The sequence below is a fragment of the Chelonoidis abingdonii genome, chromosome 4 (genome assembly GCF_003597395.2).
Source record: "Chelonoidis abingdonii isolate Lonesome George chromosome 4, CheloAbing_2.0, whole genome shotgun sequence".
Lineage (NCBI taxonomy): Eukaryota > Metazoa > Chordata > Testudines > Testudinidae > Chelonoidis > Chelonoidis abingdonii.
Genome location: NC_133772.1, coordinates 132756301 through 132776027, shown reverse-complemented (window position 1 = coordinate 132776027; position 19727 = coordinate 132756301). Strand labels below are relative to the sequence as shown.

Here is a 19727-nt window from a genome sequence, read left to right as displayed (position 1 = left end):
AGAGCCCTTTGGACATTTCCACTTGGGAATCCTGTTTTCAGTAAAATTCTGTGATGCACATACACAAAAGCTCAGCTGCCTACATTCATGACTATTAGAGTGGTATGCAAGTTGAGTGAACCTTTGCTCTAAAGCATAAGTGATGGGTTTACTTAGGCTGCCTGCATAAAACTGCAAGTGCCACATAGATCTTCTGTAGGAAGTCCTCCTTCTGTGCCAGAAGTGAAACATTAGCACAATAGCTTGCACCTGTTGTCACCTATGTACCATAAAAGGAATATAGTACCTAGACAGTGGAAGCAAGAACAGGAAGACTGATTGCTATGGAATGTTTTGGATGCCAAGAAGCAGGCAGTATTCTAGCAGGTGCCTGGAAAACCCATGAAGACCACTTAGCATGCACAGTATATTTGTAACAGGAAAGTACTTCTTGCAGGCACAGTTTGTGAAGGCACAGCCATAAAAGACAATGGCAACAGAGACAAGCTGAACTACAAAGGCATGAATTCAACTGAGCCCAAGGTAAATATTGTGGCTATGCCCCTAAAAGTGGAAAACTGAATGGGTACAACCCTGACAGCCAAGACGACCGGCACAATTCCCTCTCACGTGCACAAAGGTGTACTAATTAGCTTCTCCCTTAGTTCTAAGCAGCAGTCAGATTTTAAAGCAGCACCCAGATGGCTGGTATATAGTTAAGTTATGCCATTGGACTTTCTACTTCCAGACTAACAAGCAGAAGTAGATAAACACAGTGGGTTGCAATTAGCATGTTTCAGGGCTAGGAAATGCTTGCTGCTGAAGTTCAGGAAGCTATAACAATAATCCGGGCATTTCCCAGTTAGGATGCTTGTCAGTCTGCCATGAACAGACACCAATGAGCGTATACATTACTATCCACTCAGAATTCTCAGATTAGTCAATTTAAAGTGCTGCCAACTTCCATACACCGGATTGGGAGGAAGCATGACATCTTCCTTCATGTTAGCCTAGGGGCACTGTCAAAGTCCAAGCTCCATAGGAGCAGTGTGCTACAAATTTGGCACCTGAACATGATGGATTCCACAGACGCTCTCGCAGCCAAATCTGGACTTTGGCTTCTATCCTGCATGTTGCAAATTATCTAAGGGCTCTGAAGACAAGGCTACACATTTTGCCTGAAGTCCAGTTAAAACTACCATTTTGGGTATTATAATTAATCTAAATACCAAGCTATGGTTTATGAGCAGCACGTCACATTTAAGGCACATGTATGCATGCAAGCCACCATCATCTTTCCATTGCTTCCTGATCATATATACTTAATAAGATGCAATGATCGCTAGTACAGAATGAATTTAGAGGACTACGACTGGCTGTTTTTCAGCACTAATCCTCTTCCCCACACTGAAAATATTAGGTGTTGCACATCTATGCTGTCAGCAATATATATAGCTTGATTGGAAAGCATGAGGCAGAACTTTAAAAGCGTACAGGATTCCGTTTAGAACTCCAAAGTTCAACAAATGCCCTATTTTAGGGTGAAAACAATTATAAATCTGATAATGATGCACAGCATCCATGAGTGATTTTTCCTTAATTTTGAAATAGTGTCATTAACTACGACATATATTGTAGGTTTACATTTCTAAAGAGAAATAACATCAATAGTTGAATAATTTCTTTTTTTATCACAAGTGATAACCAGTGTTTAATATCTTCTATTTTTCTTCCAAGAAATATCAGTCTATCAATAGCTTTAAAATAAAATGTTTTCTGTAACAATTATTAATAGAACTTTAAATAAAAATATGATTTTGATTTAGATACTTTCAAGAAGACCTGAATATTTTTCAAGGTCTTCTGACAAAGTAATTATTAAAACAGAGACCAGATGAGGCCTTAAAAAGACAATATATTGTATTTCAGATATGATTGCACTTAGTTTTTCAAAATAATTATATCATAGTTGCAACATTACTTCATCATTTCTTCTTTTACTTAACATGCTGATAGGTTCCAGCTAACCCACATATGAACTTTTTTGTATTCTAGTCTAAACGAAGAAAAGTCAGGTAATTTATTCAGCACACACTTTACATGTCTTTTCACCTCCAATTGACTAGATTAATAAGTTAAATAAAAAAGCCTCTCTGACTGTAATCATTATCCTCATGAGGGATAAATAATTCTTCAGAGTTTAAGTGTTACTAGTTCTATTAGAAAATATACCATGATATGATTTCTTAATGTGTTGCTACTTTCGCCATTGGACCCTATGAAGTTATGCCTTCAAACTCTTCCTTCTGTTCCACAAGGTGGTCCTTTGTGCTTTAGGACCTCTGATTGAAGACAAACTGATAGAAAACCCCCAATGGAGTTGTCTTCTGTTTAACTGCCTCCCCATTTATATGTCAGGGGTCTGGTAGATCCGAAGTATCCACTATGACTTTAATAAAAATAGTATCATCTTTAATATACGTTCCATTTTCTAGAACTGTTTGAGCCACAAAGACTGGGCAACCAGATGCAATGTTCATTTCTCCAGTAGGCTTCTTGAAACTACTGCTGTTTGGATCTGGCTTGAAAGCATCTCCTAAGTGACGTCGAGAAGCTCCCTGATCCATTAGCATCAGAGTCACTTTCTGTTTAAATGGCCAAGGAAGTAAGGCATCATATTCTCCTCGCATTATGACGAAAAACAATGACAAGTGCGTCCCTTTTCCCATGCCATCTCCATTAAGGTAAACTCTGGCACACATCTTATAGCCAAAGTATCCAGTATAAAAAGGCTGGCTGTACAAGGACAGAGTCTTCCCCATGACGGCCTCTTGTTTCCGACGTTTATAATCTCGAATTTTCCAAATTAATACTCCATTGTAACTGGCAGTTTCTAACACCTGGAATCGGAGGTCCATGTCAGCCAACCGAATATCATGAACACTCAGCATTTGATCGTGTCTACTTAGTTGTGTCTCTAGTACGGCTAGTAGAAAATGGAGAGGGGGTTTGTGAGAAAGAAAGAATAATTTAACTTTTTAAAAAAATATATAGAATTAATAATCAATAGCACAAATAAATAAATAAATCTCACAATACTATAATAGCATAAAGTAAAATAGTATAAAGTTAAGAACCAACTCACATTTAGCCACATACATTAATTTCCACTGCCAGCAAGCAGTGATATTAACTGGCTCTTTTATAAGGCTGATATTTTACTGTATTACACAGGAAGTTGGGAACTGCACTACACTTGGTAGAAATGTCAAGCACTCAAAACATCCAGCATAAATATTGTTCAAATCACCATGCGATACAGTCAGTCAAAGAACAAAATTTGACCTTTTTCCCTAATCAGCTGTTTGCCAAGGGTTTAATAATATTAACTATAGATTTATCATTGTGGAAACCTTTGAAAATGATGACAGAACTCATGTGATCCCATTTAAATGAAGAACAACCGTGGGTTGGTTCAGAATCTTCATCTTTGCCTGATCCTTCATTGGGGATCAGCAGCAAATGTATTATGAGTAAAAGCTGAAAATTCAAGCTATGTCCTATTATGGATAAACAGTTTTCTGGACTACATGGTACTAAGTACTCCCATCTCCCCAAGTTTTGTTGTTTGTTCATTTTTTAATGGGTTTTTTCTTCCCCTCTCATGGAAGATAATAGTCATCACTTTATTCCTTTGTATTGTACAGTCTGGCAACAACAACAAAAATAGGCAGTGTGGATTAGTAGAGGTACTTACATGAGGCAGTTTTTTTGTAAAGATAATTTTAGCTAGTAATTTGTTTTTGAACCCAACAATATTGCCTGAACCCTTAAGAATGGTCTACACTGTACTGCTAACTTGTGACTTTCATCACCTTGTTCAATGTGTGAGGCAATGACCTTACTATTCAAATAGCTCTCATTGTGTTCTTCACATCAAACATTCCTCCGTACCAGACATAACAGTCTGTAAATCAACGTCTGGAAGCATATTTTCAAGTGAATAAAAATAACTGATCTGTTCACTAGGACAATATTACTCCGAAAATACTTGCCAATACACTGAAAATATTTTATAAAGAAGCTACTGGAATCTATTAGCTTTCTAAGACCAGCTGAGAAAATATTTGCAACTAACTTTCAGTGTAATCAACACTATGTTCAAGAGAACAAAATAAGATAGGAATGAAGTCTAAGGTACAATTGGGAAGGGGAATGTCATGCCTTTAACAAAAAGATTACACATCTAATTTTCTTTTCAAGAAACTGAAGGATCAGTGTTACTGATGTTTTCAAAGGAAAATCACAATGGGAGTTGCATTCAAAATAGCTCATTTGGCTTTTTTACAGTAGCTGCTGGGTGCTACTTTACTCCATTGTGCTTACACTCACCTGTATTTCGAGCTCCTTGTCCTGCAGTTTTATCAACGCTTTCCAGCTCACTCACTCTGTTCTGGAGGGACTCCACACTGCTCTTCATGATGTCTGCCTCCTCCCAATTCTGTCGGAATGGGCGGATCTCTTTGTCCAGTTCTTTCAATTTCTCTGCTTGATTGTCTATCACTCGCTTTATGAAACAGTAAAATTTAGTTAAAAGAAAAGAAAACCACCAGGAAAAGCTGGAAATAATGAAGGTTATACAAGGACTGTGTCTGTGAGAAAAACCATTTAAAATAAACTCACATCTCTTAAATGAACCTTAGCGGTAGCATAATCTAAAGGAATAAGGATGGGACTAAAACAGGAACAGTTTTACTACTGGTTCTGCCCCACTGATCTCCTGGGTGGCTTTGGTTATGACACTTAACCTCTCAGTTTCCACGAAGCGTGAAACAGAGATAACTACTTCATAAGGGTGCTGTGACAATGAACGTCTGAACAGCACTTTGAAATACGAAAGCCGTCTGTATGTGCTGCTATTATTAGAGAACTGTCAGGATCTCCAGTAAAAATCAGATTTAAGAACAAGTTAGAAAATTAATATTTTGGCCTTTGATTACAGACGCTTGTTTCAATATAAGGTCTTATAATGAAGATTTTACTCATTTGTTGAGTTTAATTTGAATGGGATTTTTCAAAAGCATCTAAGTGATTTAAGAGACAAAAGTCAGTAGAACTCATGTTTCTGGTCACTCAAGCACCCTTTGGCTCCTGAATTTAAACAGGCCATGCATCCTGAAGGTGCTCCCTGGGTCAGCTTTACATTTACAGTTATTCATAATTTTAAAAAGCCATAAGGTCTTTGTTCAAGAGAAGTGCAGAAAATCTTCTCATCTCTGAAGCAGGCACACATTTCATTTCTCACTATTCTATTTTAATAAAAAAATTAAGCAAGGAAGGAAGAGCACACCCACCAGATTGCTTCAAATCTAATACAAAAAATATGGAACGCTTTATACTTTCACAGCTAATTTAGAACAGCAGGAATTTTAGCCAGAACCATGTATTCAATTATAGAGTTAAAATGATAGTGAAAGTATTTGAAACAAGAAACTGCTTTGGCTACCAGCTACAGTTAAATTCCAGATCTGACTTGACGGTTTCATATAATCTATCAGAGTTTATTAAACAGCTCCAGCAAATTTCAAAATGTTTCACTTCTACATTTTTTTTTTTGCGTTTTAATACAAAAGACAAGTTCAGTTTATTTTGTGTCTGCCTTCTGGGCAGATAATCAAGCATTCAATGTTCTCTGTGGGGATAACCCTAATGTCCCACACTTCATTCACTTCCCCTTTCGGATGTCTATTTTAACCACCTGGTTTCAGTACATACTGGAAATCTGTAATAATTAAATGAAGGCTTCAAATTTGACAGGCCGCTGGTAGAATTATTATATTCTAGAGGTGTGTTTTATCTTGCTATATCTAAGAAATACTAAGTTATGTGGTACGTTTCAAGAATAACCGTTAATTTTTTTATTTTTTTTTACATTGATGCTTCAAAATATGTATGAATCTTGAAATGATGACTATGTGAAGCAAAGCTCTGTACTAAATCAAATGTGTGGATTCGTGCTCCCATCAAATAGATTAATGTCACTGTGCGTAGTGAAGCTAATCACAAACTACGAAGACAAAAAATTTTATTTCATCACAAAAGACCACAGAGGGAAATAAAACAGAGAACAGCCTTGAGCCGTATATGTAAAAGGGAGCACACCATGAGATGACCTAATCCAATTGTATAAGAGCATATCACCAAACTTAGAGCAGAAGTTCACAGATTCAGAATCACACAAATTTAAAACATACCCATAAATTGACTCTTGACTTGTATTCATGGAACTAGAGTGAAACTGCAAACTCACTGGGGCAGCAGCCATCTTTTAGTTATACACCTCTACCTCAATATAACGCTGTCCTCGGGAGCCAAAAAAATCTTACCACGTTATAGGTGAAACCGTCTTATATTGAACTTGCTTTGATCTGCCGGAGTGTGCAGCCCCGCCCACCCCGGAGCACTGCTTTACCGCATTATATCCAAATTTGTGTTATATTGGGTCGCGTTATATCAGAGTTGAGGTGTATGTTGTACAGTGCCTCACACAATGGGGCCCTGATCTCTGACTGGCGTCAACAGACACAATACAAAGAAAAATAATTTTCATGTGAACCAGGGAGTTCCACTATAGGAAAAATACAGAAAAAGTATAGGCAAGGTTTTTCCTGGGAACAATGGTGCCAATATGGGAGAAAATGCCAGGACTATTGCTTTTTTAGGAACAACTTTTTTTCCACCAAGCCATATTTAATATGCTACTCTTGACCACAATGCATCTAGGTTTTACAAACAGAGTTTTGTTTATTGCCAGAGTGGGTTATATTTTATCCCTCAAAATTGTTCAGGATAATTCCAAATACACAGAAATAGGTCTGTAATCTATAGAAAAGGAGGCTCTAGGATCTTTTGCCTCTTCCCCTGCAGGCAGGCAGAGGATTTTCACACTGGGAATACTGACAAACTAAACCTGAATTTAATGCAGCAGTGGAGAATTATATTTTCTCTAATTACGTCATTCGTCAGCATGCAGATGTCTCACATTGTTCTCATAAATTTTCAAGCAGATATGAATTTTCTACATATGACTTTCTATTTCAACCACTAACTTCTCCAAATTATTAGCACACCCAGTTCTATGCCTGCATTAAGCCATACATGCCTTTTCTGAATACTGAAGTTGATGATCTTTCATTTTCTGTAGGTAGATACTCATTTGTTATAGATATTTTATCAATTTATAAAAATCTTACACATTATTTCTGGACTAGTCCTGGCCACTAAAACTAAGCATCCTTCAGAACTTAGACCAGGGCAGACAAACTTTTTGGCCTGAGGGCCGCATTGGGCTTCGGAAATTGTATGGAGAGCTGGTTATGGGAGGGGAACATGGCCTGGGATCCCCTCAATATGTAATCACCCCCACCCCGCTTCTTGACCCCTGATGCCCCCCCGGGACCCTTGCCCCACCCAACCAACCCTGTTCCCCCTGCGACCCTTACCCCATCCACCCCCCCACCCGCTCCCTGTCCCCTGACCACCAAACCCCTGCCCCTGACTGTCCCACCACCCCATCCAACCTCTCTCTCATTCCTGATGGGCCCCCCTGGGACCCCTGCCCCATCCAACCATCCCTTCATCCACGGATGAAGATATGTGTGGATATAAAGCAGATATCCACAGACTTCCAGGCTCTAGTTATTTTTAAAGAAAACTGTGAAGTGGTGGTGTGACATTAATGCCGCTATTTCCCCTATTCTCTGTGCTGAGGTGATGGCTACTAGGAACACTGTCTTCACTGATAGATGCATAGGAGAACAAGTGACCACAGGTTCAAAGAGCTGTCTAGTCAGACTCTTTAGAATTCGATTTAGGTTTCATGTGGGGTGCCTGGTGTATGGGAATAGGTTTCCTATGCCATTGAGAAATCGGTCACTGGATGGGCGAAAATCAAGTATCCATCTATTTGTTGGTGGCAGGCCGTTGCGGCTGCCAGATGTGCCTTGAGGTAGCTTAGAGATAGTAGGCCTCAAGAGGAGGGGGCTATGTAGTCCAGCACAAAGGGGAGGGAGGAAGATACTAGGATGATTTGTTTGGAATTACATCAAAACTGGAATTTTTTTCCATTTTTGTAAGTAAGTGTGGCAGGTAGCTGACTTTCTACTGTGTAAACACTTCTTTCACCTTTTCAGAGCAGCAATTCTGTGTGTGTCAGAACCATGAAGGAGCTGAGATTTGAGCTGCAGGATCTGTAGGGTGGGATGGAGGATTTGTCCATCGTTCTGTGAAAGGAAGTGAAGAGTGGGTTGAAGAGGGATTGGTGGACACAGTGTTAGCTGTGCCAGGTGTTGGTACCATGTCTGTCTCAGCCAGGTGGAAGCATATAACTTCTGCTTTTTCTCTCTTCATTTTCTAAACAAGATTTTTAGCATCAGAGGAAATGGAGGAAAGGTGTATAGAAGGTCTCTCTCATGGGAGAAGAAGAGCGTCTCCCTAATAAGTGTTTCCCAAGACTGGCCTTGGAGCAATATAGTGGGCATTTCCTGCTCAGGTAAGTGGCAATCAAGTCTATTGTTTGCATTCCCCCATGATAAAATATGCAGTGGAGTACTGTTGGGTTTATTTCCCACTCGTGGTCATGTGAGAACTTGCAGCTGAGGCTATCTGCGGTTATAGTCTGTACTCTGACAGGTTAGTGGCTGATATGAAAACATTGTGATGAATGCACCAATTCTATAGCTTTAGTGCTTCCATGCACAGTGAGGATGATCTAGTGCCCACTTGTTGATTTATATAAAACATGGACACTATGTTGTCTGTCATGATTTTCATGTAAGTGTCCTTTATTAGTGGAAGAAAGTGTGCACAAGCATTTCTGACTGCTCTTAGTTCTAAAAGGTTGATAGGGAGAGTCAATTCAATAGGGGACCATTTGCCCTGAACCTTGTGGTTGTTCAAGTAGACTCCTCAATCTATTAGGGAGGTGTCCATTGTCAAAAGCAATGTTTGGAGGGGGTAGAGGTGGGGGGAGGGAGGCGCGAATAAGATCCCTGCAAAGACATTTGTTGACTCTTTCAATCATTCCAGTGAGTATTTGACCCTGCAGGGCATCGACAGTGGTTTGTCTAGTCCAGGGGTCAGCAACCTTTCAGAAGTGGTGTGCCGAGTCTTCATTTATTCACTCTCATTGAAGGTTTTGCATGTCAGTAATATATTTTAACGTTTTTAGAAGGTCTCTTTTGATAAGTCTATAATATATAACTAAACTATTGTTGTAAAGTAAATAAGGTTTTTAAAATATTTAAGAAGCTTCATTTAAAATTAAATTAAAATGCAGAGCCCCCCAGATCAGTAGCCAGGACCTGGGCAGTGTGAGTGCCACTGAAAATCAGCTCGTGTGCCACCTTTGGTACGCGTGCCATAGGTTGCCTACCCCGGTCTAATCTGTCTCTGTTTGGTGTGTAGGTAGACCTCAGCCATGCCTGTAGACACCTCACGTATAGTCTTGTGTGAGATTATATGAACGTGCATGTCACCATCAGTCCGAGAAGCTGGAGGCAATGTCTGGCTGGCATTTGTGGGCTGGCTTGAACTGTCTCTATGAGAATGGCCAGGATGTGAAATCTGTGTTGCAGGAGGAATACTCTTGCTTGTACTGCATCGACATTGGTCCCTATAAACGCCAACTGCTGTACTGAAGTCAAGATCAATCATTGGCATTAATTTGCAAACTCAATTGTGTGAATATATCCATGGTCCTATAGGTGGCCCATAGGGTGTTGAAGGAGCAGTCTCTGAGGAGACAGTTGTCCAAGTAAGGGTAAATCATGATCCCCACAGTGCATAGATGAGCCGCTACTAGAGAAAGGACCTTGGAGAATACTCTGGGTGCGGATGAGAAGCCAAAGGGAAGTACTCTGTACTGGTAATGGTCCTGACCAAGGGTAAAGCTGAGGAATCGTCTGTGGGTGGCTGGATTGATATATGGAAGTAGGCATCCTGGAGGTCAAGGGTCAAGAACCAATCTCCCTGCTCTAGAGATGGAATAATTGCTGCTAGTGTGACCATCTTGAATTTTTGAGCCTTCAGGTGACTAGTTTAGTGTTCTTAGATCTAGTATAGCTCTCCAGCCTCCTTTTCTCTTGGGAATCAGGAAATACTGGAAATAAAATCTTTTGCCTCTGAAGTGTACAGGAATGGGTTCTATGGCTCCTAAGCATAGTAGATGATCTATTTCCCCTCTTTACAGTCTGGTAACCTTGGAAATGATCTCCAAGACCCATCTGTCGGAAGTTATGTATTCCCAGTGTCGGAGGAAAAGATCGAAGTGACATCCAAAGAGATGTGAAAAGTCTGTAGGTTGTAACTGATGTTGTGGGGAATGGTCTCTTGGGGCCTCAACCAAGACATTCAAACTGGTGTTTTGAGGTCTAGGGCTGAGATTGTAAAGATTCAGTGGCGATGGTTTATGCCTTTGAATCCTAGGCTTCTCTCTCTATGGCTCATAATAACGCTGTGGTGGCAGGTATTGGGGTGCTTGGGATCTATGGGATGATGGAGGACTGAATTTCCATTTCTGTCCTGGTGTCTAGATCCCTAGTGAGTGCATTGTGGCCTAGAGTCCTTAAGAGTATGGAGCGAGGCGTCGGTCTTGTCTTTAAAAAGTTTGGAGCTCACAAAAGGGAGGTCATCGACTGTTGTTTCTACCTCTTTCAGCAGTCTTAAGAAGTGTAACCACAATGCCCATCGCACCACCACCACTGTCGATACCAAGCGGGCTGCTGTCTCCACAGCATCTGGTGTGGTCTGGTGCACTGTTCTTCCTAACTGACCCTCGTGTATGACTGCTTGAAACTGTTCCCATTGTGCTTCTAGCAATGGTCAACAAATGTATTAAGTTTAGCATAGTTCATGTGCTCGTACTTCCCCATTAAGGCTTGATAATCTGCAATTTTGAATTGCAAAGTTGTTGAGGAGTATGCCTTCCTACTGAATAAATCAACTCTTTTCCAATCTCTGTCATAATTTAGTATAATGCTGTTGGCCATGGGAATTCACAATATCCACAACGATGGAGTTAGATGGAGGGTATGAAAAAAGGAATTCTGCATCCTTGGAGGACACACTGCACTTTTTATTGGCCCTTTCACATGTTGGTGCGATAGAGGCTGGCATTTGGCAAATGACTGTAGCAAGAGCTATAAGTGCCTCACTGACTGGGAGGATGAGTCTTGAGGAGGAAAATGAGGTGCACAGTATATCCACTAACTTGTAGTGGGTATCTTTCACTTTCATCAGCGGAATCTGTAGTGCGTCTGCCACACTTTTTTGTGAGATCCTGAAATAGTTTAAAATCATCCACCATGGATGGTAGAGGAGGCATCACCACCTCGTTTGGGGAGAAGGAGGAGATATTCATTGGTGGTGTAACTTCTACCTCTTAAGTCCTTCCTCTTGCTCCTCAAAGTTTCCTGAGGTTCTGGGGCTCTAGATACAGAAGCTGAAGGAGACAGTCTTATCGATTCTTGGGATGATGGAAAGGGCATGGGTGGTGGTACCCATGGGCGGCCATACCAAGAGGATTGAGGCTCGGAACAAGAGTGTAATGGGGAGTGCCCTGATTGATGAAGAGATGGGCCATGGTGTGAGGGCTATGAGAGGATACCATTCTGGTCACTATCCGAGACCTCACTGTATAGCGGTGGAAGAGACAAGGAGACTGGAGGTGAATGCCCCAGCACTGGTGGTGATGCCAGGGATCAAGAAGGGCTTGGTACTGGGGCCCTAGTACCAAGCAGCAGGGACTCTGGAGCCTCAGCCACCATTACATCATTAGAAAAATGAAACTCTTGTGGTACCGCAGTGATTGGTACTGACCAGGCTTGTTCGTGTTGACTTGCCAGTACTGAGGAAACTGGCAGAGATCTTGTGCGAGATGAGTGGTCTGATGGGGGTTGTTTGGAAGTAGTCAGTACCATAGGTTTCCACTTTTGTACTGTCTTCACAAAGATGGTGTGGTCTTTGCTCTTGCCTTTGACGGGCAGTACTTCCACTACAGAGCCTGCACCCTTCAGGTCTTTAGGCTTATAGGCAGTCTCTACACCAGAGGACCCATCTGACTTATGGTACCATGTTTCAGAGCTGTTGGTGCTGCCAGTGCAGAGGTGACCACTCACGCCGTGAATCTCCTCTGGCTGGTCAGGAGCTCAGTTTGAGGGCTTGCAGCCCTCTTTTTGGAGACTTTGCAAGGGTAGTCAGAAGATTTCCTCCTCGGCTTTCTCAGAAGTTGAAGGGTCCGGGGACAATCTTTAACATGGAGGGGATTCAGGACTGGGGTCTGAGGTCAATTTAAGAGCACCCTCCATGAGGAGGAGTTTCAACTTTAATTCCTGGTTCTTTCGGGATCTAGCCTTCAATTGTTGGCAGAAAGTGCAGAATGTGAGCCCCTCCAAGGCCCCGGACACATCAGTAGTGTCCGTCTGTAACCGGTACTGCTCCCTGCAAGAGAGGCATCACTTAAACACAGGAGAGCTGGGCATGCCTCTTACTGGGGGCAATTCCCAGACAGGGGAAAAAGGGGAAAAACAGAGATAAGGAAACATTTACCGATATTTTTTTAAATGTGAAAAAAAACCCTAACAGAAACTCTAAAAGCTAAGAAAAAAAATCAGTGGCAAGTCTAATAGGAGCTAGGAAATTGAACTCTAAAATTCTGAGGAAAAGAGAAAATGGACTGCTATGTGCTCTGTCTCTGACCATGGGCGGTTGAGAAGGAACTGAGGCTGGTTTGCCCTTACAGCAATAGTTAGCCTCAAGGCAGCAAACAAGGGAGGGAGAGTGCATGTATGGGCCAAACAGACATTGCTATCTAAAATCTCCTATCAAAGGTGCAGGGACGCAGACACACCTACAGTGGAGCACCCATATGGACACTACTCAAAGAAGTAGTTTAAAGTTCTAGAAAGATTTGGCTTTTCTAGAGCATTACCATCCATTGATAATGGAGATTTAACACTACATGCACAGGCTGCTTCCATGAAATGGTGGCTGAGAAAATAGTTTGTGACTCCTTTGCAAGCTGATGAAACCAAACCAAAGGAAAAGACGGTTACTCACCTTTGTAACTGCTGTTCTTCAGATGTGTTGCTCATATCCATTCCAGTAGGTGTACGCGCCACGCGTGCACGCTCGTCGGAAGACTTTTACCCTAGCAACTCCAGCGGGCCGGCAGGTCGCCCCCTAGAGTGGTGCCACCATGGCGGCTGATATATACCCCTGACGGCCTGCCCGCTCCCCAGTTCCTTCTTGCCGGCTACTCCGACAGTGGGGAAGGAGGGTGGGTTTGGAATGGATATGAGCAACACATCTCAAAGAACAACAGTTACAAAGGTGACTAACCGTCTTTTCTTCTTCGAGTGATTGCTCATATCCATTCCAGTAGGTGATTCCCAAGCCTTACCTAGGCGGTGGTCGAGTGAGAAGGTCGGCAGCTGAAGACTGCAGAGCCGAAGGCTGCGTTCTCATCTCTAGATGCTGGACAGGGCAATAGTTGGGAAGCGAAGGTATGGAGGTGGAGGCACAGTCGCTGCGCTGCGCAATTTCCTGAGGACGGGCACAAGGGCAAGAAAGGCCGATCGAAGCTGAGCCCTGATGTGAGTGCCAGTACACCATGGCCCGAGGAGGTGACCACAGTTTCATCACACGGCCCGGATACGGATAGTCAACCCCACGAGGATCACTGACGGGCAACAGCGCAACGCCCTTGACCTGGTTCAATTGCAACGAAAGACTGAGGGGATTTTGCGAATCGGCTTGGTATCGCTCTACATAAAAGGCGAGGCGCCTACGAAGTCTCAAGGAGTGCAGCTGCTGCTCCCGGCGAGACGGAATGAGGGTTTCGGGGAAGAATACAGGTGGAAGATTCCTGGTTGAATCGAAAGGCCGAGGATACTTTGGGGAGAAAGGCTCGGTGTGGTCTCAGGCTTGCACCTTGATCCCGATGGGAACCTGTATATGGTGGCTTACTACGAGGGCCGGCAGTCGCCACCGTCTAGCGGAGGGGTGATTGTGCTACAGGGAACGCCGTCTTCCAGGAGACATAGAGGGGAACACGTAGCCGCAGCTCAAACGGTTGGGTAAGCCGGGTCAAATCAGGTTCAGGGTCCCAGGAGGGGGCGGGGCAGGCAAAATTTTGGGTAAAAGACGTCCAGACCTAAGGACCTAGTCACCAATCGGGTGAGAGAAGACGGAAGCGAGCGGTCCATCGCTTCCCGGGTGGAGGGTGGAGATAGTTGCAGTGAACCCGGAGAAGAGGACCAAGGACACCGCCAGGCCTTGCTGCTTGAGGGACCAAAGGTAATCGAGGATGGCAGAGATGGGAACCTTGGCAGGGAGGAAGCACCGATCCATGCACCAGCACGTAAAACGCTTCCACTTGGCCGAGTACGTCGCCCTCGTAGAAGGCTTCCTACTTCCTAGGAGCACCTGTCTCACCGGGGTAGAGCAGCGCAATTCAGACCTGGTCAGCCACTCAGGAACCACGCCGTGAGGTGTAGCGACTGAAGGTTTGGGTGACGGAGCTGGCCGTGGTCCTGCGTGATCAGGTCCAGGTGAAGAGGCAGGGGGACAGGGTCAGCTACAGATAGGTCCAGCAACATGGAGAACCAATGCTGCCGGGGCCATGCCGGCGCGATCAGAATCAAGCGGGCCCTGTCCCTGCGCACCTTCAGAAGGACCTTGTGGATTAACGGAAACGGGGAGAATGCGTAAAACAGGGGAGTCGCCCATGGCATAAGGAAGGCGTCCGCAACCGAGCCCGGTTCGAGACCCTGAAAGGAGCAGAATATCGGGCACTTCCTGTTCCTGCGGGACGCGAAGAGGTCCATCTGCGGACATCCCCACCTCCGGAAGAGCGCAAGAGCGACGTCCGGGTGAAGGAGAGGAAGGACCTGCTCAGACGATCCGCCAGCGTGTTTCGAACCCCCGGGAGAAAGGATGCAACGAGGTGAATGGAGTGGGCTATGCAGAAGTCCCACAACCTCATGGCCTCCCGACACAGAGGAGCAGACCTTGTGCCGCCCTGCTTGTTTATATAGTACATCATCGTCGTGTTGTCGGTGAAAACCGCAACACAGCGACCTTGGAGCTGCTGATGGAACGTCTGACAAGCAAGGCGGACCGTCTTCAATTCCCGCACGTTGATGTGGAGGGCTAGCTCGGGAGGAGACCAGCGGCCTTAGGTCTGCAGGGTTCCGAGATGAGCTCCCCAGCCCAAGTCTGATGTGTCCGTTGTTAGGAACACCGAGGGCTGGAGTGGATGAAATGGGAGCCCCGCACACACCACGGACTGGTCCAGCCACCAACGTACGGAGGACATCCTGGGGAACTGTGACAACCGTGTCCAAAGGGCGTCTGGCTGGACGAGCTGAGCAGTGAGCCAGGACTGGAGGGGTCTGAGGCGGAGCCTCGCGTGTCCCGTGACGAACGTGCAGGCTGCCATGTGGCCCAAGAGAGTCAGGCAAGTTCATATTGAGGTCAAAGGTGCCACCTGCAACCTGTGGATGATGGCCGTCAACGCCTGGAACCGCGACAAAGGAAGAACGGCTCTGGCCAGAGTGCAGTCCAGAATGGCACTGATAAACTCTATCCTCCGAGTGGGGGTTAGAGTTGACTTCTCAGCATTGAGCATCAGGTCTAGGCGTACGAAGAGTGTCCTGACCATGCGGACATGAGCGAGGACTCGCTCCTCTGAGGGTCCCCGGATCAGCCAGTCGTCGAGGTATGGAAACACATGCACGCAACTGCGGCGAAGGTAGGCAACAACTACAGCCATGCACTTGGTAAACACTCTCGGGGCCGTGGAGAAGCCTAACAGGAGGACCGCGAATTGATAGTGACAACCGCTGACAACGAACCGAAGGAACCTCCGGTGGGGCGGGAAGATGGCTATATGGAAGTAAGCGTCCCGCATATCGAGGGCGGCGTACCAGTCTCCGGGATCCAGGGATGGGATAATGGTCCCCAAGGATACCATATGGAACTTCAACTTCACTAGGTATGAGTTGAGCTCGTGCAGGTCGAGGATAGGCCTGAGGCCTCCCTTGGCCTTGGGAATTAGAAAATAACGGGAATAGAACCCCTTGCCCTTCTCGCTCTCTGGAACCTCCTCTATGGCCCCTTTGTCGAGGAGCATTCGCACCTCCTATAGGAGGAGTTGCTCGTGAGAAGGGTCCCTGAAGAGGGACGAGGGTGGGGGGGTATGAAAAAACTGTAGATGGTATCCACGCCACAGCGTGTGGAGTACCCAGCGGTCCGAAGTAAGCTAGGACCACGCCGGGAGGAAGAACGAAAGATGGTTGGAGAAAGGAGGAGATAGATCCGTAGGAGGGACTGGTATAGCGCCCTCAGGCGCACCTTCAAAATGAGGGCTTCGGGCCAGAGGAAGGCTTGGTTTTGTCCTCCCTGATTGCCCGATTGCCTATGCCAGCCATTCCTAGGCCGCCGCCTGGCGAAGTCCTGTCTTTGCCTGGGCTGCGGGTAAGGCCTGTGCTGTTGTTGAGGCCTGAAGGGCCTGCATTGGGTGACCGGCGTATGCATCCCCAAGGCACGCATAATGACGCTACTGTCTTTAAGGCTTTGGAGTCGAGGGTCAGTCTTGTCCGAAAACAGGCCCTGGCCCTCAAACGGAAGGTCCTGGATGGTGTATTGGAGTTCCGGAGGAAGGCCAGAGACCTGTAGCCAAGAGATGCGGCGCATCGTAACGCCGGAGGCCAGAGTTCTGGCGGCCGAGTCTGCAGCATCCAAAGCTGCCTGCAGCTAGGTTCTTGCGACCTTCTTTCCCTCGTCCAGAATGGCGGAGAACTCTTGGCGAACGTCCTGCGGGAGCAGCTCTTTAAATTTGTCCGCCGCCACCCAGGTGTTATATGTGTAACGGCTGAGAAGAGCTGGTTGGACACCCGCAGCTGCAGGGCGCCTGCAGAATAGACCTTCCGGTCAAGCAGGTCCATTCGCCTCGCTTCTTTGGACTTGGGGGCCGGGGCTTGTTGACCGTGGCGCTCCCTCTCGTTCACAGACTGGACGACGAGGGAACACGGGGGCGGGTGAACATACAAATATTCATAGCCCTTTGAGGGAACCATGTATTTTCGCTCCATGCTGCGAGCAGCGGGGGGAATGGAAGCCGGGGACTGCCAGATGTTCGTGGCATTGGACTGAATGGTCCGAATGAAGGGAAGGGCGACACGAGTGGGCGCATCTGCCGACAGTATGCTTACTACTGGGTCCTCAATCTCGGAGACCTCCTCAGTGCCGGAGATCGGTGCTGCGAGCCATACCGGCGCCACGATCGAGACCGGGACCTGCCACCAGCGCGGTGCCGGGAGGTCGACCTGGATCATCGACGGCGAGAACGGCTCCTCGAGTCACGGTGCCGGTAACGATGGCTCGAGCCCGAACGGTGCCGGGAATATCGGGACTGGCATGAAGATGACCTATGCTGCGAGTACGACCAGTACCGCCCGGAGAGCGGTGCCGGGACTGCGAGCGGCGTCGCGAGCGAGACCTCCCTCAGGACCAGGAGCGGTGCCGGGATCTTGATGGTGATCGGTGCCGACTCAGGGAGTCCAGGGACGGTGCTCGCATGGTCGTGGGCTTGCCCTTCGATTGAAGAACCCGCACCGGGGGTTGAGGCAGCATAGGCTCCGTCAATGCGATGAGGTCCCTGGCCGAGGAGAATGTCTCGGGCATAGATGGGACCACCAGCTCGACCCCAGATCTTAGCGGGGAGCTGGGAGGGAATGGACTCAACGGACCTCCTGGGCCCGGAGTCGACGAAATCCCTGGCACGGCCGTCGCGGCCAGAATCGGTGGCGGGTGCTCCGTCCGAGCCTGCTTAGCCGGGGTGGAGTTGACTGTCTTTTCCCGGGGCCGGGCGCCAGAGAAGGACAGTGCCACGGCGTTTTCGCGGGCCCGGAGTGGTCCGGTGCCGGAGCCGAGGCGGCACTCGGAGCCGAGGACGAAGGGTCAAGCACCGCTTCCATTAGCAGAGTCTTTAGGCGCTGACCTCGCTCCTTTTTGGTCCTTGGTCGGAAGGCCTTGCAAATTCGGCACTTCTCAGAGATATGAGATTCCCCAAGGCACTTTAGGCAGGCGTCATGGGGATCGCTAGTGGGCATTGGCTTCTTGCAGGCCAAGCACGGCTTGAACCCCGGCGAACCAGGCATGAGCCCGGCGCCGGGTGCAGGGGAGGGCTAGAGCCCAAAGCCTGCTAACTATATACAACAAGAACTATTAACTACAACTAATCTAAACTTCACTAACTATAACTAGAACTACAAATAGAGCTAGAAAAAACGACGAACAAGGAGAAGCTAGGGACGTGGAGGACAGCTATGCCGCACTCCACAGTTCCAACGACCGATACGGCGGTAAGAAGGAACTGGGGAGCGGGCGGGCCGGCAGGGGTATATATCAGCTGCCATGGCGGCGCCACTCTAGGGGGCGTCCTGCCGGCCCGCTGGAGTTGCTAGGGTAAAAGTCTTCCGACGAGCGTGCACGCACGGCGCGTATACCTACTGGAATGGATATGAGCAATCACTCGAAGAAGTAGTATTAAAATTTACCTTGGAGACCAGTACAGAGAAAATTAGTCTGAATGAAAAGGTCCTAAGTGCTGAGGTTCCTGCCAGCACCCAGATGCCTTTTGATGCTTTTATGCTCAGAACAACTGTTAAGAATGCTATTGCCAAAGCGTCTTGCAGAGCAGACAACAATACCAATTGTAATCAATGAAACACAGCTGTTCCCAATACTAAGGAAGTTTGCACGTCAACGAATACTGATACAGTAACTCCTTGTTTAACATTGTAGTTATGTTCCTGAAACATGTGACTTTAAGCAAAACGATGTTAAGTGAATCCAATTTCCCTATAAGAATTAATGTAAAGGGGGGGGTGTTAGGTTCCTGGGAAATTTTTTTCATCAGACACACACCCACAATAAGGTTTAAACAAACACTTTAATACTGTACATAGCAATGGTGATGGTGAAGCTTGGTTGAGGTGAAATTAGAAGGTGGAAGAGGGTGGGATATTTCCCAGGGAATGCCTTACCACTAAACCATGAACCAGCATTTGGCTGAGCCCTCAAGGGTTAACACATTGTTGTTAATGTAGCCTCACACTCTACAAGGCACCACAACTGGAGGGAGGGGAGACAGCAAGGCAGACAGAGTCACACACCCTGTGTGTGGGGGGAGAGAGAGAGAGAGATGCGTATTGCCCCTTTAAGTACGCTGACTCCACTCTAAGTCCACTGCCTTTTAAAATATATCAGGAAGTTAAGACAGCAGCTGCGGCCAGCAAGCTCTCTCTGTCCTGAGTCCTGTCATGTTCCCACCCTGCTCTATATGGAGAAGGAGTAGGCAGGGGGGAAGGGTGACACCCTGACACTAATTGATCAGCAACGTAATAACATTAACTGGGACGACTAAGTGAGGAATTACTGCATCATACTGAAAGTTATCAGCACCCGTAGGACTCACATGCTGAACAATTAATGCCTGTTCAAACACAGACTGTATTGCACTAAACTAGAAGTATTTGGGGCTTTGGTACTTCAGTGGCTGCTCAACACTGTCTGGAAAAAGAATAGCTCACAACAGGTAATTAATGCTTTCAGCTCCTATTAGATGACAGAGACTGACCAAAGAGTTCACAGGAAATCAAACTAGGATATATTTATAGACTGCC

At 46.1% G+C, this 19727-nt stretch overlaps 1 protein-coding gene across 6 annotated transcripts in view; it reads right to left on the bottom strand.

Annotated features, from left to right (window-relative positions):
- Positions 1 to 1579: 1579 nt before the first annotated feature.
- Positions 1580 to 19727, bottom strand: part of TRAF3 (TNF receptor associated factor 3) — a 99768-nt gene continuing 81620 nt past the window's right edge. For all 6 annotated transcript variants that reach the window (XM_032771582.2, XM_032771587.2, XM_032771588.2 and 3 more), the window contains 2 exons: positions 4372 to 4546; positions 1580 to 2965 (listed from right to left, as the gene is read on the bottom strand). In XM_032771582.2, coding sequence (XP_032627473.1) covers positions 2394 to 2965; positions 4372 to 4546 — 747 coding nt within the window. In that variant the 3' untranslated portion in view covers positions 1580 to 2393. The remainder of the gene's footprint in view (positions 2966 to 4371; positions 4547 to 19727) is intronic.